Source organism: Vipera berus (assembly GCF_964194415.1).
Source record: "Vipera berus genome assembly, chromosome: 1".
Taxonomy (NCBI): Eukaryota; Metazoa; Chordata; class Lepidosauria; order Squamata; family Viperidae; genus Vipera; species Vipera berus.
Window position 1 is genome coordinate 342330266 of NC_138202.1, and position 22387 is coordinate 342352652.

The 22387-nt window shown below is 42.7% G+C and overlaps 1 protein-coding gene across 1 annotated transcript in view; it reads right to left on the reverse strand.

Moving 5' to 3' along the window:
* The window catches only part of MMP28 (matrix metallopeptidase 28), a gene marked incomplete at its 5' end in the record, with an annotated part of 32287 nt that extends 12450 nt beyond the window's left edge, over window positions 1-19837 (reverse strand). The window contains 5 exons of the mRNA XM_081326449.1: window positions 2565-2810; window positions 4552-4773; window positions 11898-12082; window positions 12982-13058; window positions 19739-19837. Coding sequence (XP_081182575.1) covers window positions 2565-2810; window positions 4552-4773; window positions 11898-12082; window positions 12982-13058; window positions 19739-19837 — 829 coding nt within the window. The remainder of the gene's footprint in view (window positions 1-2564; window positions 2811-4551; window positions 4774-11897; window positions 12083-12981; window positions 13059-19738) is intronic.
* Window positions 19838-22387: the final 2550 nt, after the last annotated feature.

A 22387-nucleotide genomic window follows, 5' to 3' on the forward strand; every position in this document is an offset into this window, starting at 1 on the left:
CCCCTCCCCTCCCCCCTCCCCGACGTCCCAGAGCTGAATACAGGGTATATTAATACAAACAAGCATAATCTAAAATATGCTAACAACAATAATAAAACATTAAATTCTATCACACTTTAACTCTCCATAGTCAAAATATTAATAAAATAACTACTAATTATACGTCATAATAATCCGCTACTTATTCAAATGCTAAATGAAACTTTTTAGTCCCATATTTATTCTGAATATATTCAATCCATCTTCTCCATTCCACAATATATCTCTGTTGCGATTGGTCTTTCAAATATGCTGAAATCTTTGCCATTTCCGCCAAGTTAGAAACTTTCAAAGTCCACTCTTCTATAGTCAGCAGTTCTTCCTTCTTCCAATATTGTGCTAATAAAAGTCTCGCTGCCGTAATTAAATTCAACATCAACTTTGTATCTATAACAGTAGTATCTGTAATAATACCCAATAAAAACAATTGCGGAGAAAACTTTATCCTTTTCTTAAATATCTTTTGCATATTCCACCAAATTTTAATCCAAAAAGCTTTAACCTTTTTACAAGTCCACCATATATGAAAATACGTTGCATCCTCACAACCACACCTCCAACATTTGGGTTGGCAAGTCAACATCTTTTTATAATTACACAGAGCCTATATATTTGAAGAATTTAGCTAAGTGCTTGAATCCTTGCCTCTCATTAAAAAAATGCCCTAATTCAGCAGTTTGAACATATTATGGAAGTAGCTTTATTTGGACATCTTAAATAAGCCACATTGACATTTGTTGTCTTTCTCTAACTTAGGTTTGTTCTCCAGCCCTTACAGGTAAATTTTCCAAAACAAATTTAAACTTTGAAAAATCCCTAGGAGCTGCTTTGCCACCAAAGCAGGTCTTGACATTACCATTCCTCTTAGGCTTAGTGGGATAAGCAGGCAGATCCTTCTCTCACAGCAATGCGGAGCTCCCCAACTGTGAAGTAAGAAAAAGGCTCTCTTTTTTCTGCCATCTGGTGGTTATTAGAATTTTTGCAGGACAAAAACTCTACTGTAAGATCAGTCAATGGCTGTAATAGTATGTGAGAATGATCTCTGGAAACGGGGCAAGAGTTGCAGACAGGGTAGTGGCATAACTTGGGGCCAGTCATTTTCTCACTGCATAAATAAAAGGAAGCAGAGGTGGAAAAGGACAAATTATAAGTTTCCCGTGGTTCTCTGAAGAATTCATTTATTCATCATCCATTTTTAGCCATTGTCTATCCACTGCAAGATGAAGGCCTCTTCCGCATGTTTCCAACCACTAAAGTCCTGAGCTTTCTTTTGGCAATTGGGCCTGCAATACTTGCTGATGTTGTCAATCCGTCTTGTTTTAGGTCTCTTTCGTGGATGCTTTTTATCAACTGGGATCCATTTTATGACATTCTCTGAAGAACGGCATGATGCAATTTAAAAAGTTGATGCCTAAAATTTCCTAGCTTCCCAGTGCCATAAACAGCCTTATATAAGAGTCACACATCCCTGAATATTGGGTAGTTGGGTAGAAAGATGGCAAAGCAACATCTGTAAAGCAGAAAGTGAAGTTGCAATAGCAGTTTCAACTGGAACAGCAGCCATTCTGAAAGGGCTAAGCAATTCCTCTACTCCAAAATTACAGAATAACAGAGTTGGAAGGGACTTTGGAGGTCTTCTAATCTAGTCCATCCACCTGCTTGAGCAGAAGACTCTATACTATTCGGGACAAATGGCTGTCCAGTTTCTTCTTAAAAACCACTAGCGATGGAGCACCCATATCTTCTGTAGGCAAGCCCATTCCACTGATTAATTGTTCTCACTGAAATTTCTCCTTAATTTTAGCTTGGATTTCTCTTTGATAAACTTCCATTTGTAACTTCTTCTCCTGCCCTCAGGTGCTTTGGAGAATAGGTGGACCCTGTCTTCTCTGCAACAGCCCCATAAATATTGGAAGACCCACCTAGCAATTTGAAAGACACAAATGCAAGTAGATTAATAAGTACCACTTCAGTGGAAAGGTAACAGTGTTCCATGTGCCTGGCATACAGCCAGGCTGGCCACATGACCACTCTGCACTCTTTTTAGAGTCTCATTCACTCCAACTGGTTCCAAAGGTGCAAAAGCATGCAGAGTAGACAACAAGGGTGATTAGGGGACTGGAGGCTAAAACATAACGATGAACGGTTGCAGGAATTGGGTATGTCTTGTTTAACTAAGAGAAGGACTAGGGATGACATAATAGCAAAAGTAAAGATAAAGGTTTCCCTGTCTAGTCATGTCTGACTCTCTTGTTTCTTGACCAAGGGAGCCAACATTGTCCAAAGACATTTTCTGTGGTGATGTGGCCAGCATGACTAAACTCCAAAGGCACATGGAACACTGTTGCCTTCCCCCCCCCAAGTGGTACCTATTAATCTACTTGCATTTGCATGCCTTCAAACTGCTAGGTGAGTCTTCCAATATTTGAGGCGTTGTCACAGAGAAGAGAGACTTATTTGAAGATATGGTCATACCAACTTTACCTTGAGAAACTTCTACTCTTGAGGAATTAAGTTCTATTTACCGTATAAATTCTGAATGGCAAGAACATCATCCCAGTTCAGGACAAAACCCTTGCCCAGCTTCTTGTAGTAAGGGGACATAAGAGCATTGGATACAGGAGAGTGTTCCAGGCCCAGCGTATGACCAATTTCATGTGCCATCACCACAAAGAGGTTACGGCCTTTCCCACTGTCCAGGGACCATCTCTCGGCATTGTCAAAATGGGCCTCGCCACGGCGTGGGAAGAAGGCATGTGCCAGAGCACCCCCTAAGGAAAGAGAAGGAGAAATCAGATCCCAGATCAGTTTGAACATATGGGTAGTCCTAGACTTAAAACCAAAAGGGACGCGATGGCTCAGTGGGTTAGGACGCTGAGCTTGTCGATCAGAAGGTTGGCAGTTTGGCGGGTCGAATCCCGAGTGCCGCGTAGCAGAGTGAGCGCCTGTTACTCGTCCCAGCTTCTGCCAACCTAGCAGTTCGAAAGCACGTAAAAAATACAAGTAGAAAAATAGGGACCACTACGGTGGGAAGGTAACAGCGTTCCGTGCACCTTTGGCGTCTAGTCATGCCGGCCACATGACCACGGAGACGTCCTTGGAGAAACGCTGGCTCTTCGGCTTTGAAACTGAGATGAGCACCGGCCCCTAGAGTTGGAAACGACTAGCATGCATGTGCAGGGGAACCTTTACCTTTACCTTAGACTTAAAACCATTCATTTAGTGACCATTCAAAATTACATAGTCACTAAAATAAGTGACTTATGACCCTTTTCCACACTTACAGCCATTTAGCATCCCCATGGTCAGGTAATCAAAATTTGGATGCTTGGCAACTGGCTCATATCTATGATAGTTGCGGTGTCCCAGGATCATGTAAACCCCTTTTGTGACCTTCTGACAAGCAAGTCAAGGTGGAAACCAGATTCACTTAACAACCACATGTTACTAACTTAACAGCTGCAATAATTCACTTAACAACTGTGGCAAGAAAGGTTGTGAAATGGGGCAAAACTCAATAATTGTTTTGCTTAGCAACAGAAAATTTGGGCTCAGTTGTGATCATAAGTCGAGGACTACATTTATTTATATTAAGCTATGGAAGTCAGTCAGTTCCATCCATCAGAGCATTTCATACTGCTGATGCTTCTTCTATTATTATCTTTATTAATGCCAACTCCTCAAAGTAGGAGGATCACTGCCTGGCCCTAAGTTGCTGCAGTGGAGAAACAAAAAACTTTCATCCTCATTCCATGCAAAACAGACATAAAATAAATTGCTTTCATCCTTGCTGCCAAGTTCTTTCTTTAATACTGTGTGCTTTTTTGAGTTGTGTGGGGGAAAAAATCTAAATAATTCCTATGGGGCAGAAAATGAAAAGCCACCAAGCCACCTTTCTGCTTAAAAGACCTGCTGGGGTGATTGAAGGCCAGGAAGAAAGGGGGGTTCTTTAAAAAAAATCTGCTGTAGGGCTTCAGCACTGCAGATGTTAAAAATTAAGATAATTTTTGATAGTTGCTTAGTTGCCAAATAAAGATGAAGAGAAGGAGGAGGAGTTTTTCACACCAGAGCAAAGCTCATTTTGAAGGTTGCACAGAACCCATGTAGAAGAATCCCATAAGTATGAAGCTCCTCAAACTTAGATCAGAATTTCAAGTCTTCAATCAGTTTGACTGCAAATATATTTTATTTACAATATTGGTCAAGCACCCCTATAAATGAGAGTTTTGGAAGTCTTTGGCAAAACCAGATTGTCTAGAAAATAGTATTTTCTGCATATATGGAACACATCAGGATGGGCAAAGCTAACTTCTGCACTACCAGCCTTCTCTCTGCCTCTCTCCAAGCCCAAATATCTTGGTCACATATTTCTTTTTAAATTCTTGACTTGTTGGGGGTGACTTCAGAAACAGTTGGAACCCCATGACAGAAGATGCATGAAATCAGAACTATGGACCAATATGGTCTTATAACTAAAGGATGCTTATGAGGTAAGACATAACAAATCAACACCTGGACCATCAAAGGCATTCTCAACTCCATCATTGTGATCTCCATAGAAGAACGTCAGGCGAATATCGGCAGGCTCTTCTGCTACTTCCCAAAAAACCAAGGAAGAGACGTTGCTCCAGAGCTCAAAAGCAGCTTTCACTGCCAGTCGGACCTGCTGCTTTGGCAGATACCAAGGCCAGTTGATTAGCCGGTAAGTCAAGTGTCGTTTATACCACTTGCCACCTACAAAGTTGAGATTGGGGGGGGGGGGGGGGGAGAGAAATTAGTGGAGAGAAGATCAGGGAAAAAAATCAGAGATAAGACTATTGTTTCCAGCACCCTGTTCCTTGTTAAAGGCACATCAATAACAATAGCACGAGCACAATAACAAGAGCACGTTCTCAGCATCTTCCAAGGAAATGTTTGAAAGAAATGTGCAAACAGCCCCAGAGTTAGAAGAGAGCAGAAATTTAAGAAATACAACTGAAATTCATTCTCCCACAACAGTAACGTACGTGTGTGTGTGTGTGTGTGTGTGTGTGTGTGTGTGTGTGTATACACTGATTCTGAAATCCTGTGATTTTCTGCAGGAAACCACTAAATGAAATTCAAGTGAAAATGAAAATTATTAATTAGAGCCCACATTCAATTACAAAGAAGACAAAGTCACGAGGGACTAATGGCATAAATTATGCTTAGGGCAGGGGTCTTCAAACTTAGCCGCTTTAAGACTTGTGGACTTCAGTTCCCAGAATTCCTCAGCCAGCTAGTCCACAAGTCTGAAAGTGGCCAAGTTTGAAGACCCCTGGCTTAGGGTCTTATTCAAACTAAATGGGGCGTTCATAGGTGCCGTTTGAATAGTCAAGGACACCAACATCCAAATGTTGTCTCTCCAATTGTAATTTCCTCATAAAATTCCTACTGCCCCAATTCCCTACAGCTGAAGAATTTTATTCTCTAAAATCAATAACCCTTCCTTCTCTTTAGCAGGACTCACACTGTCATCTTCACCACATATGACACAATCCAAATGTCAGGCTAAGATGGGCTTGGTAACTTCCACCTCCAGTTCTGAATCATGCTAATATAATAGAATAACAGAGTTGGAAGGGACCTTGGAAGTCATCTAGTCCAATTCCCTGCTCAGGCAGGAAACTATACCACTTCAGACAAATGGTTGTCTAATCTCTTCTTAAAAGCCTCCAGTAATGGTGAATCCACAACTTTTGAAGGCAAGTCATCCCACTGGTTTATTGTTCTCACTATCAGGAAATTTCTCCTTAGCTCTAGGTCAGGGGTGTCAAACTCAATTTCATGGAGGGCCGCATCAGCATTGCGGTTGCCCTCAGGGGGCTGGGTGGGTGTGGCCAGGGTGGGCATGGCCTACTGGGTGGGCGTGGCTAGAGTGCATGTGGCCTACTGGGTGGGCGTGGCCAGCTCTACATCGTTCGCGTCAAGGGTGCCTATGGGGGCCTGGGCAGGAGTGGGATAGATCTGAGGGTCTCTGGCAGATGGAGGGTCTCTGGGCCAGGGCCAAGGCAGTGGGTGGGGGCCGTTCCCTCACTATTTCCAGGATGGCTTCGCGGGCCACATGAAACCACTTAGCGGGCCGGATCCGGCCCCCGGGCCTTGTGTTTGACATGTCTGCTCTAGGTTGTTTTTCTCCTTGATTACTTTCCATCCATTGTTCCTTGTCTTGCCTTCTGGCACTTTATGGCCAGATGGCAATTCTATGTGTCCTTTTCTATAACTGTGGGCTTCTTTCTTTGTCCTGTATGAGGTGTCTAGCTATTCCTTTTGTGGGTGAAGGAAAGTATGGGCATGGGGTTTTTGTCTTTTTAATTTCCCTTGCCAAGTTGATCAGTTTCAGTTCTTTGTTTTGGACCAATGCACTTTTAGGAATCTTTAGCTACTTTGTTTCTTGCCTTTTTGGCTAAGGGATGGCTTTGGGGCAGTGAAAATGGGTGTTATTCTCTTACAATAAGCTGTGATTATTCCCACAATGCGATACAGGAATGTGGGCATACCTCCCATCCAGAAGCGCTAGTGTATCCAGCCCTTTAAAAAATTCCTCAGTTTAGAGCAAGTGAGAATATACAAGCAGCTTGCTTGATCCCAGGAATTTGTAGAGGATTCTATCGCTCTGAGGAAGTGAGTTGACTTCAGACTGACATTCTGTACCAGTCGAAAAGGGCTCCACATTCGGCAGCCCGCTGTGATTCTCACAGTAAACGAAAGGACACAGACTTCAGCCGTTAGATTCTTGAAAGCATTTCCTTTCTAAGAGAAAAGACAGTTCCATTCCCCAAAGAGTTGCTTCCTGCTATGGGCACATGAAAAAGAGTGAGCTCATCCTAGTGATTAAGGAGCCTCAGAGACCATCATTTGGGGGCCAGGATGTCAATCTTCCCCTCTCCAATTACTCTACTCCAGCCCTACATCTGCCAAACCCAAGGAGTCCCAGGGAGAAGATTAAGGACACTATGAACTGCAAAATAGCTTGGAGTATAAATTTTGATCATGGTAAAACAGCACAGCTTGGTTGTAACAAATCTTTAACAAATGCTATGTTTTAGAGTATGCCTGTATGCCGATTAAAACACCCCTTCCAAAATCTCACACCGACTGGAGGTTTGGGAATATAACCCCTATTATCCCTTGTCAGCATTCAAGTAATGAGGGCTATAGAGCAAGCTTCAACCGTTACCTCTATGGGACCATATGCTCCCACCCGATTAAATTGAGAACAGCAGACTTCTTGTGGGTTCCCTCTCTTATCAAATGTCATCTACAGGGTACTTAGAAGTGACTCTTTCTCCGTTGTACACACACCCCTGGAATGGCATCCCTCCCCTGAGAGATTCCTCTTGACCCAACTGGTTGAGGAAAGCAATTTTGAGGGGGGGTGTGATTTGAGAGATTCTTCCTGTGTTCCCATGCTTACCATGATTGGGGTAAGCATGGTATGGCCCTTTTATGACTTGTGGAGGTCAACTCCCAGAATTCCTGATCCATCCAGGCCATAAAAGGGCAACTTCAAAGGGACAACTTCAAAGCTCCTACTCTCCTTCCTTATAATTGATTATAAGAACTTGATTTGCTCTATTAAGACTTCCCTTAAAGGATACCCTCAGTCAAAGGACTACTCTGACAAGCCTTCAAATGGAGGATCATCACAGAGGATTCGGCCCTCAGACAAATCAGCCATCAACAGACACATAGAGATAAACAACATCTACATCCTGCATTCAAAAGAGACAGTCAAAAAGCCAAAAAGGAAACAAAAAGACCAAAACATCTCACCACCAATCAACACCAAGGTGAGCAGGGGTCAACAGCAAAATTAGCGCAGCTAGACAAATAATCAGGAAGTGAACAATATCTCAATCAAGGAACTACCAAGTCAGATAAACAAACTAACAATAAACAACAGACTAAATAAGCAGCCAACAACACTCCACCAACACTTAAGTGCAAGTCACTAGTGTACAAAAAGAGAGCAAACCCCATTCCCTTCTGGTGTTGATGGTGTTGTCTAGTTTGGTGATGAAATGTCAGGAAGAAAACAGCCAAACTCAGAGAGCACCAAGGACACCACAGTTCAATCTTGAGCTACAATTATTCTTTCCTATCAGAGGATCACCCTCTGTAAATAGGGATACACAGCTGGCCTGCAGCCATTGCTGTTCAGTTCTGGACCTACTGTAGACTTGCCAAAGCTGGACACTCTCCAAGATCCAACAGCCAGTTTTGCTCTGAGGCACCCACCAATTGTGTTTTCCATGGCACTTGTTGGCTGTGTTCGCATAAAACATTCTGAACCTGGCTTAGAAGAAACAAACAAACCTACCTTTTTGAACAAGCTGGCCTGGCCTGATGGGATGGGGTTGGATTTTATAAATTTGTTTTAACCTTTTTAATGTGTTCTAACTTATTCATGGGCATTGTTGTTTAATCGTTTTTAATTTTTGTATCTTGTTTTTTAATATGTATTGCCCTGTTCACCGCCCTGAGTCCTCCGGGAGAAGGGCGGTATACTAAATAAATAAATAAATAAATAAATAAATAAATAAATAAATAAATAAATAAATAAATAAATAAATAAATAAATAAATAAATAAATGTATTCAAGAGCAAACTAAATGACTTTATGATTTGTGAACAGAGCTACTATTTCTATCTCCAGAGGCTCAAGTACAAAAGTTTTAAAAACCATAACAAAAGTCTGTCCTAATGGGCATCACCTAATAACAAGATCAACTATTTTAGCCTAACTTCTGACGCTCAACTTCTAGAAGTGAAATACACATCCCAGTTTCAGCAGGCCCGAAGAAGCACACGTGTGTTTGGGATGGGTGCAAAGCTGTTTATTTCCCCACAAAGTGAAAGGTACAAGTGACAGCTGCAATTAAGATTTTTAAGGGGGGGGGGAACACAACTCAAACCTTGCAAAATGAGCCTCAGGGTTCTCAGACTCAAATTATAGGTGTGTTCCTCAAAGGAAGGCAAAAATCATTTACGCAGGGTCAAAGTTTTCTTGCATTATTGCTTTTCATGGCAAAAAGCAGGCACTATTTTTTTCCTTGCTTAGAGCAAGCTCCAATTCCAATTGCCACCATTTGTTTGTAAAACCTTTCTAAAGCTTCCTACATCATTTTTAAATTGATTACTCAGTAGTTTGCTACCAAATCTGGTTGTTCTTAGACCTACTGCCCTGTCTTCTGTCATACTAAAGGAAGCTTATAGGTAGTCCTCAAGTGATGACCATAATGGTCATAAGTCGTAACAGTTATAAATGGGATCAGCTATGTGGCCGACCCAATTTGATGTGTTTTATTGCAGTGGTCATTAAGCAAATGCCCTGGTTGTTAAGTGAAACAATGGCTTTCTATGGGCCAGTTTTGCTGAAAATCTGAAGTAAATGCCATTGTCAAATGCGGTCAAGTGATTGCATGCAGGATCACTGCAACCAGTCATAAATGTAAGCCAACTGCCAAGCACCCAAATTGTGATCATGTCACTAAAGGGATAGTGTGACAGTTGTAAATGCAAGGACCGGTCAGAAGTGTGAGGACTGGATTTTTTTTCCACACCACTCTAACTTTGAAAAATTGCTAAGTGAATGATCCTAAGTCAAGGGCTACCTTTAATTCCATTCTATTCTGCATTGGTTAGACCCCAGAATTAGTACAGTATCTAGTTCGTGTTACCCCATTTTTCAAAGGTTTCACTTTCTCACAAATTGAAGCAAAAGCAAAAGAAGGCAGTGATGATCAATGGACTGAAAGCTAAATCCTATGAAGAGAGGTTGAGGGAGATGCATATATTTCACTTGAGACAAGACAATGCAGTAGAAATAGGATAGACTTACCCCAAAGGATCCCACATGTAGTCGCAGACAGGGGAAAAAACATAAATTCTTCTTTTAGCTTAGCTTAGAATGTACCGGTATTTATCCCACCTTTATTATTTTTATAAACAACTCAAGGCAGTGAACATACCTAACATTCCTTCCTCCTCCTATTTCACCCATAACAACAGCCCTGTGAGGTAGATTATGCTGAGAGAATGACTGGCTCAAAATCACTCAGCCAGTTTTTATGCCTGAGACATGACTAGAACTCACATCTCCCAGTTTCTCACCTGGTGCCCTAAACACTAACCCAAACTGGTTCTCCTTCTTCTTTGGTGTGTTACTTTGCTTTCTCTGGATGTGCATTATCTTTTTCTATTACTTCACTGCTTTTGGTGTTCTTCAAAGTATAATCCTCTCAGTGTCAGAGCAGCCTCCAAATTCAATAAATAAATGAATCAATCCAGCTGCCTATCCTCAGGCACAAATGCAAGAGGGCAAGAAGGCCAGGCGATTGTGACAAAAACCAGGCCTGCTTCATGCTAAGAGAAGACAACCACAAAAATCTTGCAGATGGGAGATCGGCAGCCTGGTGTTTCTGGCCCCCTATCCAAATGCAGCCTTGTCAGGCCCAATTTGAAGCCTGGCTGGCACAGGCAATTGCCTAATCCTTCCACTCAAATATTTCCTGGGGTTTGTCTTCAAAACAGCTGCTCTCTCAGCTTCTCTGACTACTGTTGTCTAGGAAAGCTATTAAGCCAACCAAGCTGGTAAGTAGGCAAAGAGCCTAATTCCTGCCACTTGAAATTCCCAAAGTGAATAAGTGGTTCAGGGCTTAGTTAGCCAGCACTATTTTTTTTTTAGTTTTCTGGAAGGATTCCAGCAAGGAGACTTTTTTTGCTGATTAAATCTCTCAAGTGCGGCCTTTTCTTTTTTTTAATATAACTGTGTTTGACATGTTTATTGTTTTTATACATTTTTTTTTGCTGTATGCCACCCAGAGTCACTTGATATGAGATGGGCAGCCATATAAATTTTATAAGTAAATAAATGAATAAATGAAAAAGAAATAGACTGGAACTTATCCTAACTATCCCTCTGAATGGTCTTTTCTCCAGGTGACTGTGCTTTGGAAGACTAGGTATCCAGGTCTCTTGCCGAATTTCTTCCTGAACTATGGTGATATCTGGGAAATTGGCCTCCATACTTTTCTAAGTGCAGATAGAGAACATCTATTGTATTTTCCTCTATTCGTTCTTATTCAGTCTGATGAAAGAATATTTGCTTTATAAAGAAAAGAATTTCTAGTGGGCGGCACACTTAATTAGGATGTAGCCAAGTACTCTATTGTGTATGTATTGTGTATGCATGCGCATATGACAGTCTTTCATTCTACACTGATGTGGCGCAGTGGTTAAAGTGCAATATTGCAAGCAAACTCTGTCCACAGCCTGAAGTTCGATCCTGACGGGGCTCAAGATTAACTCAGTCTTCCATCCTTCTGAGGTCAGTAAAACGAGGACCCAGATTGTTGGGGGAAGTATGCAAACAAGGTTTCTACATTATAAACTGCCCACAGAATGCTGTAAAGTCTAAATGCTATTGTTATTACTACTGCTACAGTCAACTCTTCTTTGGTCTGCAACCCTCCCAGGTGTCCCACATTTCCACTGAACATTAAGAGAAGACCTCTGGAGGGAACTCTTTCCACTGGACTTCTTCAGGAGTATTGCAGCTAAGGAGGAGCCCTCTCCTTGAAAGACCACCGGAGAAAGTCAGCGTCCTTTGGAGAAAGTACCCATCCAATTATTCTTCCCAGAAATTGAGTGGAGAGTTTCCAAAGGTCTCTTGTGCCCAGACCTGTACTAGCCATAGAGTAGATGCTCAGAAACTCCACTGGGCTGCTGGACACCTCCTTGGAGTTGTGAGTTCGCACCTTAAAGCAATGGTTTCAAATTACAACCTGGTCCAGAAGAAGGATACATACAGTATTTCCAAATTCAAGCAGACTTACTCTGCAAGTACCGTTTCTTGCGACTCTTCCTGGCTTTCCCTCCTGAGAAGAGGGCATCCATGCGCTCCTTCCACACCGTGTGGCTCTCTGCATCATTGACACCACAGCGAGGGAGACTCATGTGATGGAGAGTGATGGCATCCAGGGTGCCACTGAGGGGCAGTTGAGAAATCCATTGAAATTCCCTGTAAAAGTAAAGGAAGTGGGATGGAAGTTGCACGATATTCCTTTGTTTAAGCCAGTATTTCTCAACCTCAGCAACTTGAAGATGTGCAGATTTCATGGCTGGGTGAGGAGTTCTGAGAATTGAAGTCCACAATGTTAAAGTTGCCAGATTGATTGGGAGACTAGGAGAAATTGGTTAAAAGATGGATAGCTATATAAATTTTTAAGTTTAAAAAAAAGAGAAACACTGATTTAGGTCTTGGTTTTTAAACACAAAAGCATTTCCCACTGTGAATTCCTCTTTTTGTGACCCTGTAGTCTTTATTAGGGGTAGAGTCACGACTGGATAGAGCTGAGCGTTTACTGGCCGAATACCCTTCCTGATGCCTATGTAGAGTTCACAACAGATATTTTTTCTTTGCACCATAGGAGAGAAATATCTGCCGCTACCTCGGATTGAACCCTCAACCTTCCAAATGGAGGTGAGCGTCTTTACCACTAAACCATACAACAATCATTGTATTTTTAAGCATTTGTCACCATAACTCTACAAAACTTGAAGCCGGTAGCAGGGAAAGGAAATAAAAGATTTAAGAAAAAGAGCAACCCAGACGGAGTAGTGGAAGGTGGCCTGAGTCCAGATGGCAGCATTGACATTTGAGGAATCTACCGGCTGGGCCAAAACTGCTGCGCTGGTCATTCTACAAAAGAAACTAAGCCCATACAAGGGAAACCACTGAGCAGAACCCATTGTCATTAAAAGCTGGCCAGCTGCATGCTCTAAGCTAGCCACAGACTGCATAAGAAGGCATGGGGTTTAGGGATCAACTAGATATTAAACAGAGGCGGAAGGCTGGGAAGTTGTATCTCCAGCCAACAATTCAAACCAGCAAGGAGAGGATGAGAGTCACAGACTTACTTTATGGCATCTGAGAATCCTTCTGGGTCCGTCACTTGGTGTACAGACTCAAAATAGCCATATTTCTCCAGAAACTTCTAAAATCAAAATAAATAATAATGGGCAAGACACTAGGCTTTATATGGAAAAAAAAATCAAACCCCTGGCATACTTACTTTTATTATTTCCTTGTAAATCCAACCTTTTCTACTCAATGTGTATGCAAAATCTACACACTTTTGATTCTGGATATTCTTGGTCATATTTTAGAAATTGTAGTTAGCTCCTAAATCTCTTTTAAATACTGGGCACAACCTCAAAAAATATCCACTTGTAACTGCATGCCTCCCAGAATGATGACACCACTTCAAATGCTGTTTGTGTCTGCCAAGAAACCGTTTCAATTCAGAGTTGCAAGGTTTATCTTGCAGTTATTGTATCTGCCAGAGAAACTTCTTCATTCTAAAGTCTGTATCTCTGTCAGCTCTGTTTTTCCCAGCATTCCCTTTCCTTATCAGCTTTTGATTCCTAAAACAAATTAATCCCAGACTGAGCAGAGCAAAAGGGAGAGAACTTCCTTTTCCAGCCATAGTATTTTTCCAAAGACCAGATAATCAAAAGAGACACCACCACAACAGAAGACACGATAATGCAATATCTGTAATATGTAAAGTGACTATATTTTTCTTGGAAAAAATAAAAGATAAACCTGAAAAAGGAGGCAACCTGAAAGAGATTAATAAGGAAAAAAAAATAATTATGTTTATGCTTTAGCAAAGGAAAAAAAGTAAAGGTAAAGGTTCCCCTGCACATGCGTGCTAGTCGTTTCCGACTCTAGGGGCCGGTGCTCATCTCCATTTCAAAGCCGAAGAGCCAGCGCTTGTCTGAGGACGGCTCTGCGGTCATGTGGCCGGCATGACTAGACGCCAAAGGCGCACGGAACGCTGTTACCTTCCCACCGTAGTGGTCCCTATTTTTCTACTTGCATTTTTACGTGCTTTTGAACTGCTAGGTTGGCAGAAGCTGGGACGAGTAACAGGCACTCACTCTGTTACGCGGCACTCGGAATTCGACCCGCCAAACTGCCGACCTTCTGATCGACAAGCTCAGCATCCTAACCCACTGAGCCACCGCGTCCCTTTTTAGCAAAGTAGAAAGTGCCAAATTACGATGATTCCCAATATACACTTTCTTTTAGTTATCTTGTGTGGAATGAAGATGAATTTTTACTGCTGCAGAAATGGAAAGTTTGGGAAGAAATGACATTTGTTCCATAGTTTTCAGGGTTTTGGTTTTTTTAGAAACGAAAACTATAAAAAAACACCACCAAATACTTCTAAAAGATCTGGAAACAATAGCAGAATGTAAGGGCCCAAAAACACTCTATAAGGGTGGGGTGGGGGAAATGCCATTTTCATCAATCCTGAAATGGGGAGAGGAATTCATGTTACTGACACTTTATTCCTATCAGTTTCAAAGTGAAATTGACAAGGCTTTGTACCACTTTGTCAATATCTGTGGGCAATGAGAGGAGATCAGAGGCAAATAGCACACAAAATTACCTTGTTACCCTTCCACTTTTTGTTTTTCTTCCTGGCATGTTACAAGAGACAAGATGGATGTCTTACTGGTGATTGATGGGATAGATGGATCATACAAGGCCAGACAACTGATATGCTTGTACAGTTTGTCAAAAGATTTGTTTGTATGTAGAGGTGGGGGCAGATGGGTATGTGGGCCTTTGAGTTAATATTGACCCTGGTGATCACCTAGACCAGGGGTAGGCAACCTCGGCTCTTTTATGACTCATGGACTTCAACTCCCAGAATTCCTGAGTCAGCTCTGCTGACTCAGGAATTCTGGGAGTTGAAGTCCATGAGTCATAAAAGAGCCGAGGTTGCCTACCCCTGACCTAGACTGTTGTGCAACAACAAATGTATAAACCAGAGGATTTCCTCAAAGTTTACCATGTGAGAACAACTAATGGGCATACCTTCTGCCAGGAAAACTAGTTATACATATTCATCAGCATTTCAGGAAATCACTGTGACAAGATCACCATGGATACAATTGCAATGATGTTGAGAACTGCCCTCATAACAATGGTGACCATTAGCAGATTTGTATCATTATGGGAAACTATAAACAGTGCAAGGAAGCCATTTTCCTGACCGGTAATTAACAGATGTCTATAGTTTCAGTTGTAATGGGGAGGAACAGATTCTTGTAGAAAATCAAAGTATTTTTTTTTTTGAATCATGCACACATATGCGAGATAAAATGTAATGTAACAGTTAAAGTATTGCTGCCTCAGAGACTCAAGTTCTAATCCTCCCTTAGACACAGAAACTGACTGGGTGACTTTGGGCCCTGAATTGAAAATTCCAAAAAAATCTTTTATGCCAGTTGCATTGGACCAGCTTAGCAAAATCTTTCCATAAAAAAACTCCTTATCCTGCAATGCGTTTGGCTGATTATTTTTTTATATATGTGCATGTGTGTGGATAATATGTAATTATATATTCCTACTATATATTATGGTAATGATTCTCTTATTTGTTAATCACTTCCCTCACTTCCCTACAGTACAGATTTTCTATTTTTGTAAAGTGCCTTGGAAGCAGAGGTGAAAGGCTATATGCACATCTTGGCAGAAATACAAATAAAATAATTGCATTATGTGTCTGCAGTAACGAGTTTAAATGAGAGGACAAGAAGAAATTTAGCTGTTTAGACTAAGACTGAGCAACAGAAAACAGCAAAGTCACAGTAGAAAGAATGTGGTAATGTTCCTCTTCAGACAACCTATAAGGAATCATATATAACAGAAGCAGGCAGAAGATTTCCAAGCAATCATGAAAGGAATTTAAACGTGTGTGATATTTAGCCTGTACAGGCTATAAAGTCAACATTTTGAGGAGTGAAATTTTAATTGGGGAGAATGTCTACTATGGAAGGTTTCTGTAAGACTGAGAAAGAGATAAAATGTGTTTATAAGTTCCAAACTGGAACATTCATGACACTTGTCAGAGAAAATATAATAACATAAACTGGCCAGATAACATCAGGATTAAAAGCTGCTTCATGCGTCAACTCCAATCAGAGCTCTCAACTCTCCTTCAAAACAGCTTTTTAACAGCTCTACTCTTGACCCAGAGCCATAAGAAACTCTGGGTCTCTTCCCCCCACCCTAATTTCCCCAAGGAGGAAATTCCATTTTCTATAGAATATTCTGAAGCAGCAGGAAATAAACAACCGAGCATCATGGGAAAACACACTGCAAAAAACGTGCCCTAAACTGAAGAGATACCTCTCCCATTTGTTCTGTGCAACGGGAAAGATGCACAGAGGCAGACAACCTACTCCCTCATTAATTTCTCTCTGGGCTTAAGACCAGAGGCTGCCCCCAGAAACCACAAATCAAGGCCTGTCAAGACTGACTGCTGCATGGATGACAAGTAGCCCCACAAGGACCAGAATTTTAGAGAGGGCGGGAGAGAAGATCTTTGTTCCCGCAAGACAGCGGAGAAGCAAGGTTTGGACTGCCTATTCGTGTTAGGACATGAAGTAGTAATGCTGAAGAAACAAGCTGGGAAATGCATTCTAAACAGATGCTTTTTTGCAAATTAGGAGGGTTGCTCCAGAGATTGGGGCCAGAGGCTTAAGGAGTGGGAAAAGGGGTCAAGGGGTTGACAAATGTCAAAAGTAACATAGCACTGTTATGACATGAAGAATGGTTGCAGGATTTGGGTTTGGCTAGTCTAGAGAAAAGAAGGACTAGGGCTGACCATGATAGCAGTAGTCCAGTATTTAAGCTGCCCCAAAGAACAGAGGGTCAACTTATTTTCCAAAGCACCAGAAGGCAGGACAAGAAACAATGGATGGAAACCAATCAAGGAGAGAAGCAACCTAGAATGAAGGAGAAACTTCCTAACCTTGAGAACAATTAGCCAGTGGAACAGCTTGCCATCAGAGGTTGTGGGTGCTTCATTGCTGGAGGTTTTTAAGAAGAGACTGGACAGTCACTTGTCTGAAATGTGATGTGATCGAGTTTGACACCCGTGGTATAGGGTCTCCCGCTTGAACAAGGGGTTGAACTAGAAGACCTCCAATGTCCCTTCCAGCCCTATTCTAATTGATGGATACAAGATACACTCCCGTGCTATAATGTGGCAAGCATACACCGAAAGAAGAAAAAGTCTGCACGAAATTGGCACGTTGCTAGTTTTGTCATTTCAACAAAAGTCTCAGGTCCTGCGAACACATCTACAGGATCTATCCCGCTGTTAGATGCAGGTAGCAGACTGTCGAGTTCTTTGGCTACTGTCTCAAAGCCAAAGCACGTCTTTTTCAAGCACAATTTCACCAGTTTCTTTTTTTACTGAAGGGAATTGATGGAGCTGCAAGAATTCCAGCAACTGACTTTACAGCCAGTATGTCCCCATGTGGTTATTAGCTGGAGATTTTCTGATTTTCTTTCAGGCAGCTTTTCTACAGCAGGTGTCTTCACTGGTAACAGGAAATCAGGCAGCTGGTTGTTTACATAACAGTCTCCTAAATCCTTATCAGTCTGGGAACCAACTACACTAGTGTCACACTGATGCTGAACAGAGAAGTTGACAGAGAAGACTGTCAAGGAGTGAAAACATGGATATGTTTGTGTAACACAACCTCTCTTGCATCCCCTAAACCACAGGTCTGCAACCCGCGGCTCCGGAGCCGCATGCAGCTCTTTCAGCCGTCTCCTGCGGCTCCCAGTCCTCTGCCATGTGCAGTCCAAAAAGAAAAAAAAGTGGGACTAAAAAAGTTCAACCAATCAATTCAAATATGCAGGGTAGGTGCATATCTCGCCTTGGCTCCACTCTTCAGTCAAACCCTGTTCTGCGCATGCGCGCATGTACCCACATGTGCACACATTTTTTGCGGCTCCCAGTTTATCCTTTTGTGAGGGAACCGGTTCCGAGTGGCTCTTTCACTGTTTCAGGTTGCTGACCCCTGCCCTAAACTATCCCATTTTCACTGGTTGTCCAGTTTCTTTTCTAGCTGAATCCTATTGGGCTAGCCCACACAATGACTTCCACAGTGACTGGTCTAGCCAGACAGATATGGCAGGTGATTTCAACACAGATACTTATACTTTCTGCCCAATGAATGCCTTCATTTCAGTCAGGACTTAGCCACAAAGCCCTTTCTCAGTTTCAGAATTCATATACAGGTAGTATAGAAGTAGTTAGATTACCTTGTAAGAGGCAAAAGGGTTGAATTTTTTTAAATCCAGGGCAGCCAGATAACAATCAGAATCAGCTCAGATGGATGCCTCCTAATTTACTGAACTATAAGGGGGAGGAGGAGGAAGTATAGCACAATCAGACTTGCAAGATTTTGGTATTAGAGCCAAACTCAATAAAGGAAGTTTTAGCCTTCCTGTGGAGCTGATTTTAGGGCCTGGGCTATCTAGTGGGGCTGAAGAACCAGACTTCTTCTGAGTACATGTTCCAACTGAATGACTCTTTCAACAGTGTATCTTTGGGGAATGTCTCAGGAACCAATTCCTGTTTACAAAATTGTATAATGTAGAGGTCAGCGGTCCCTAACCTTTCTGATTTGGCAGACTGGCGGTGGGGAGTGGCAGGCACACGCCAAGTGCGCACAGCTTTATTTGCACAAGCGACACAGTTCCACTAATCACTAGTGCAAATGGAGTTTTGAGTCTGTGAGCAACCACTGCTTGGGCAAATTGAGCTTTGCATGCATGCACACACCTCCCGTGCAAGGTGCATTGCAGCCTGGTTTTGAACAGGACTGCAGCCCAGGAGTGGGGTGCGGCCCAGGGGTTGGGGACCCCTAGTATAAGTAGTTCTACAACCACAATTGGGACTGGAACCTCTATTGCTAAGCGAAGCAGTTGTTAAGTGAGTCACATCCACTTTTATGACCTTTTTTTTCCTGCAGTCATTAAGCAAATCTCATGGTCATTAAGTAGAGGGGGACGCCTTTAAGTTAGCATTGACAAATCCCAGCAGTTTTTCTCGGCAAGGTTTTTCAGAAATGGTTTGTCATTGCCTGATTCCTAGGGCTGGGAGAGAGCTGCCCAGCTGCGCCTAAAGTGGGACTAGAACTCACAGTCTTCCGTTTTCTAGCCTGGAGCTTTAACCACTTCACCAAACTGGCCACAGCGTTGGTACCAGTATAAAGGCTTTAAAAGGAGTGATGAAAGTAATGGCAAAGAATAGTCCTACCAACAACTATTAAGGTAGACAGTCAACAGAGCCTCTCTACACAAAGGAAGCTTTGTCAGACACCAGGAACACACAGCTGGGGAGTGCCAGTCTGGGGCTCTCCAACTAGCTTAATTTCCATATTCTCTAGGAAGGAATTTTTGAGCCATATATCCGGAAAACTTCAGTATAGCACGAATGGCATTGTTCCGTTTAGAGGGTCTTCAAACTTGGCCCTTTCATGACTTATGAACTTCAACTCCCAGAATTCCTCAGCCAGCGTGTCTGGCTGAGGAATTCTGGGAGTTGAGGTCCACAAGTCATAAAAGGGCCAAGTTTGAAGACTTAGAATCTCAACTTCGGTCAAGTAACTTTCAAGCCTCTTTCACTTTTTATGAGAAAAGCCACCTCTAGCTAGTCCCCTTTCCCAAGCGACGGTAGGCCCAGATCTAACACGGATCGTGTCTCTGGGCATGTACAGAGAGCTCTGTCTCCCTTCCCGGCTGACTAACTCCCGCTCGGTCCCGAGGTCCGGCATCCCTCCCGCCTGCCTGCCTGACCTGGGCCGGTCCGAGCTGGTTTCTCCCTCCGGCGCCGGTGCTCGTCTGGGCGGGCAGGAGCCCAAGCAGCGCCGCGATCAGGGCAGCAGCCGCGGCCATCGCCTCGCCGCCGCTCTGCCTCCCGTCCCGCCAAGGAGTTGATCGAGGGAGCCGGGAAGCTCAGTCCAGCTCAGCCCCTTCGGCTTCGGCCTCTCCTCCCATCCGGCAGGGCTGATGGAGCACGCCCAGGTCTGCAGGCAGGGCGCCGGTTGAAGCCCTCCGCCGCCCTCTCGGGCGCGACTGAGAAGGTCGCCTCGCCCCGCCGCGTAACTCGGCCGCGCCTCCTGGGGCTTCGGGGTGGGCAGAAGGCCAACCGGGGAAGACCAGAACCAAAGGACAGCCCACGGGGAGAATCATTTTCCTGAGCGCCTCTGAACGTGGGAAGAGCTGAATCCGTTCCCCGAAGGTCCCGGTTCCTTTCTCTTGCGGGAAACGCGCGCCAGCACTCGCTATGGTGTTTTTTTTCCCCTTCTCCCAACCATTGGTTCCCAGTCCCAGCTGCTTCTGAACTGAGGGATCCTCTTCCTGATGATACTTTGGCGTGGGGAGCCGGTGTCATCCAGCAGAAAAGTAGAAAAGCTACGTGGAAGTGGGAATTGCGAGGAAGGAAGGAAGGAAAGACGCCTGGGGATTGACTAGATTGGTTGATTTGTTGCATCCGCTAAACCAGGGGTGTCAAACTCAATTTCAGCTGGCAAACAACTAAACCCAGAGAGCACTTCATTCATAAGAACACACATAAGGAAAACAAAAATCAAAATACTTATACTCTGCTAATGTCCCTCAAAGCTGGTCTAAGTTAATACAGATTTTTTTAAAGTTAAAATTTACTGATTGATAAGACACTTTCTTTTTGAGATTGTAAGTGTCAAGAGCCTGTTTGATGTAGTGGTTAAGGCATCAGGCGAAAACCAGGAATTTTAGTCTCATCTTAGGCATGAAGCCAACTGGGTGTCCTTGGGCCAGTTACTCTCCCTTAACCCTAAGAAGGAGGAAATGGAAATCACTTCTATAATTTTGCCAAGAAAACTGCAGGGACTAGCCTGGGCACTTACAGTAGGAGTTAACACTGACTGAAAGACACAAAAAGTAAATAAGTTAGTGCCACTAATCAGATTTCATGAGTTCAGCAGAAAATCCTAAAATGTTTATCTAGCTAAGTGTGAGGCTCTTCTGTTTATTGCTAAACAGAGTTTTGATGCTTGCCAGATAATTCTTGGGTCTGTATTTTCTTCAGCTTGATTTCCCTAGCTGGCTGAGTTTCACAGCCCAGTATACTGTTGTGGATTAGCCAAAGTACTTTATTTCTGTAATTTTGGCTAGATGCAAGTTTAGTCTGGGGCAGATCAGTTACAACTGGATTTCTTCGGTATTCTGAATTTCCCATCTGTGGGGTCATGTTCTCCAGAGTAGCTTGTATGAGTAACAAACTGGCTTGATTGCTCAAATTTGCTATCTCAGTTCTTTGTTGAAGGATTTCAAGAAGAGACTGGACAGACACTTGTCAGAAATGGTATAGGATCTCCTGCTTGAGCAGTGAGTTGGACTAGATGACCTACAAGGTCCCTTCCAACTCTGTTATTTTAAGTTCTAAGTTTTTGGATCTCATTAGCTAGTGTTCTGCTCTTTAGAAGGCCAGATCCTGAAGCTAAAACTCAAATACTTTGGCCACCTGATGAGAAGGAAGGACTCACTGGAGAAGAGCCTAATGCTGGGAAAGGTTGAGGGCAAGAGAAGAAGGGGACGACAGAGAATGAGGTGGCTGGATGGAGTCACTGAAGCAGTAGGCGTGAGCTTAAATGGACTCCAGAAGATGGTAGAGGACAGGAAGGCCTGGAGGAACGTTGTCCATAGGGTCGCGATGGGTCGGACACGACTTCGCAACTAACAACAACAAGCTAGTGTTGGTGTGTTGCAGCGGTGGTAATAGATGGCTTCATGGTATAAGGTTTCCTGCCTGAGCAGGGGGTTGGACTAGATGACCTCCAAGGTCCCTTCCAACTTCTTCTTCTTCTTCTTCTTCTTCTTCTTCTTCTTCTTCTTCTTCTTCTTCTTCTTCTTCTTATTATTATTATTATTATTATTATTATTATTATTATTATTATTATTATTATTATTATTATTATTATTATTATTATTATTATTATTAATTATTCCTTACACTTTCTATTAATGTGAGATCAACAATTTTGTTGTCATCTCTTCAAAGTAGACCAGATCAGGAAATTGGTTCCATGGAAGGACTAGAACTATACATTATTGAGATAGATAATAACAGTGTTTCTCACCCTTGGCAATTTCAAGACATGTGGACTTCATTTTCCAGAATTCCCCAGCCAGTAAGCAAAAAGGAAACTGCCAGGAGAATTCTGGGAATTGAAGTCCACGTCTTAAAAGTTGTCAAAGCTTAGAAACACTGGGCTATTGGAAGTCTGAGTGTGTTTCTCCTCCCTCCCTTTTATACCTCATTGAGTCAGGGGGGGATCCAAACTGAGTCTCTTCTTAATACTATTTCCTTCCTCAGCATTTAAGGAACACTTCCGTCCTTTTTGTGTATGTAACAGTTCTGAATATTTCTTTAAGGCCATCTTCATAGCTCTACACCTAAAG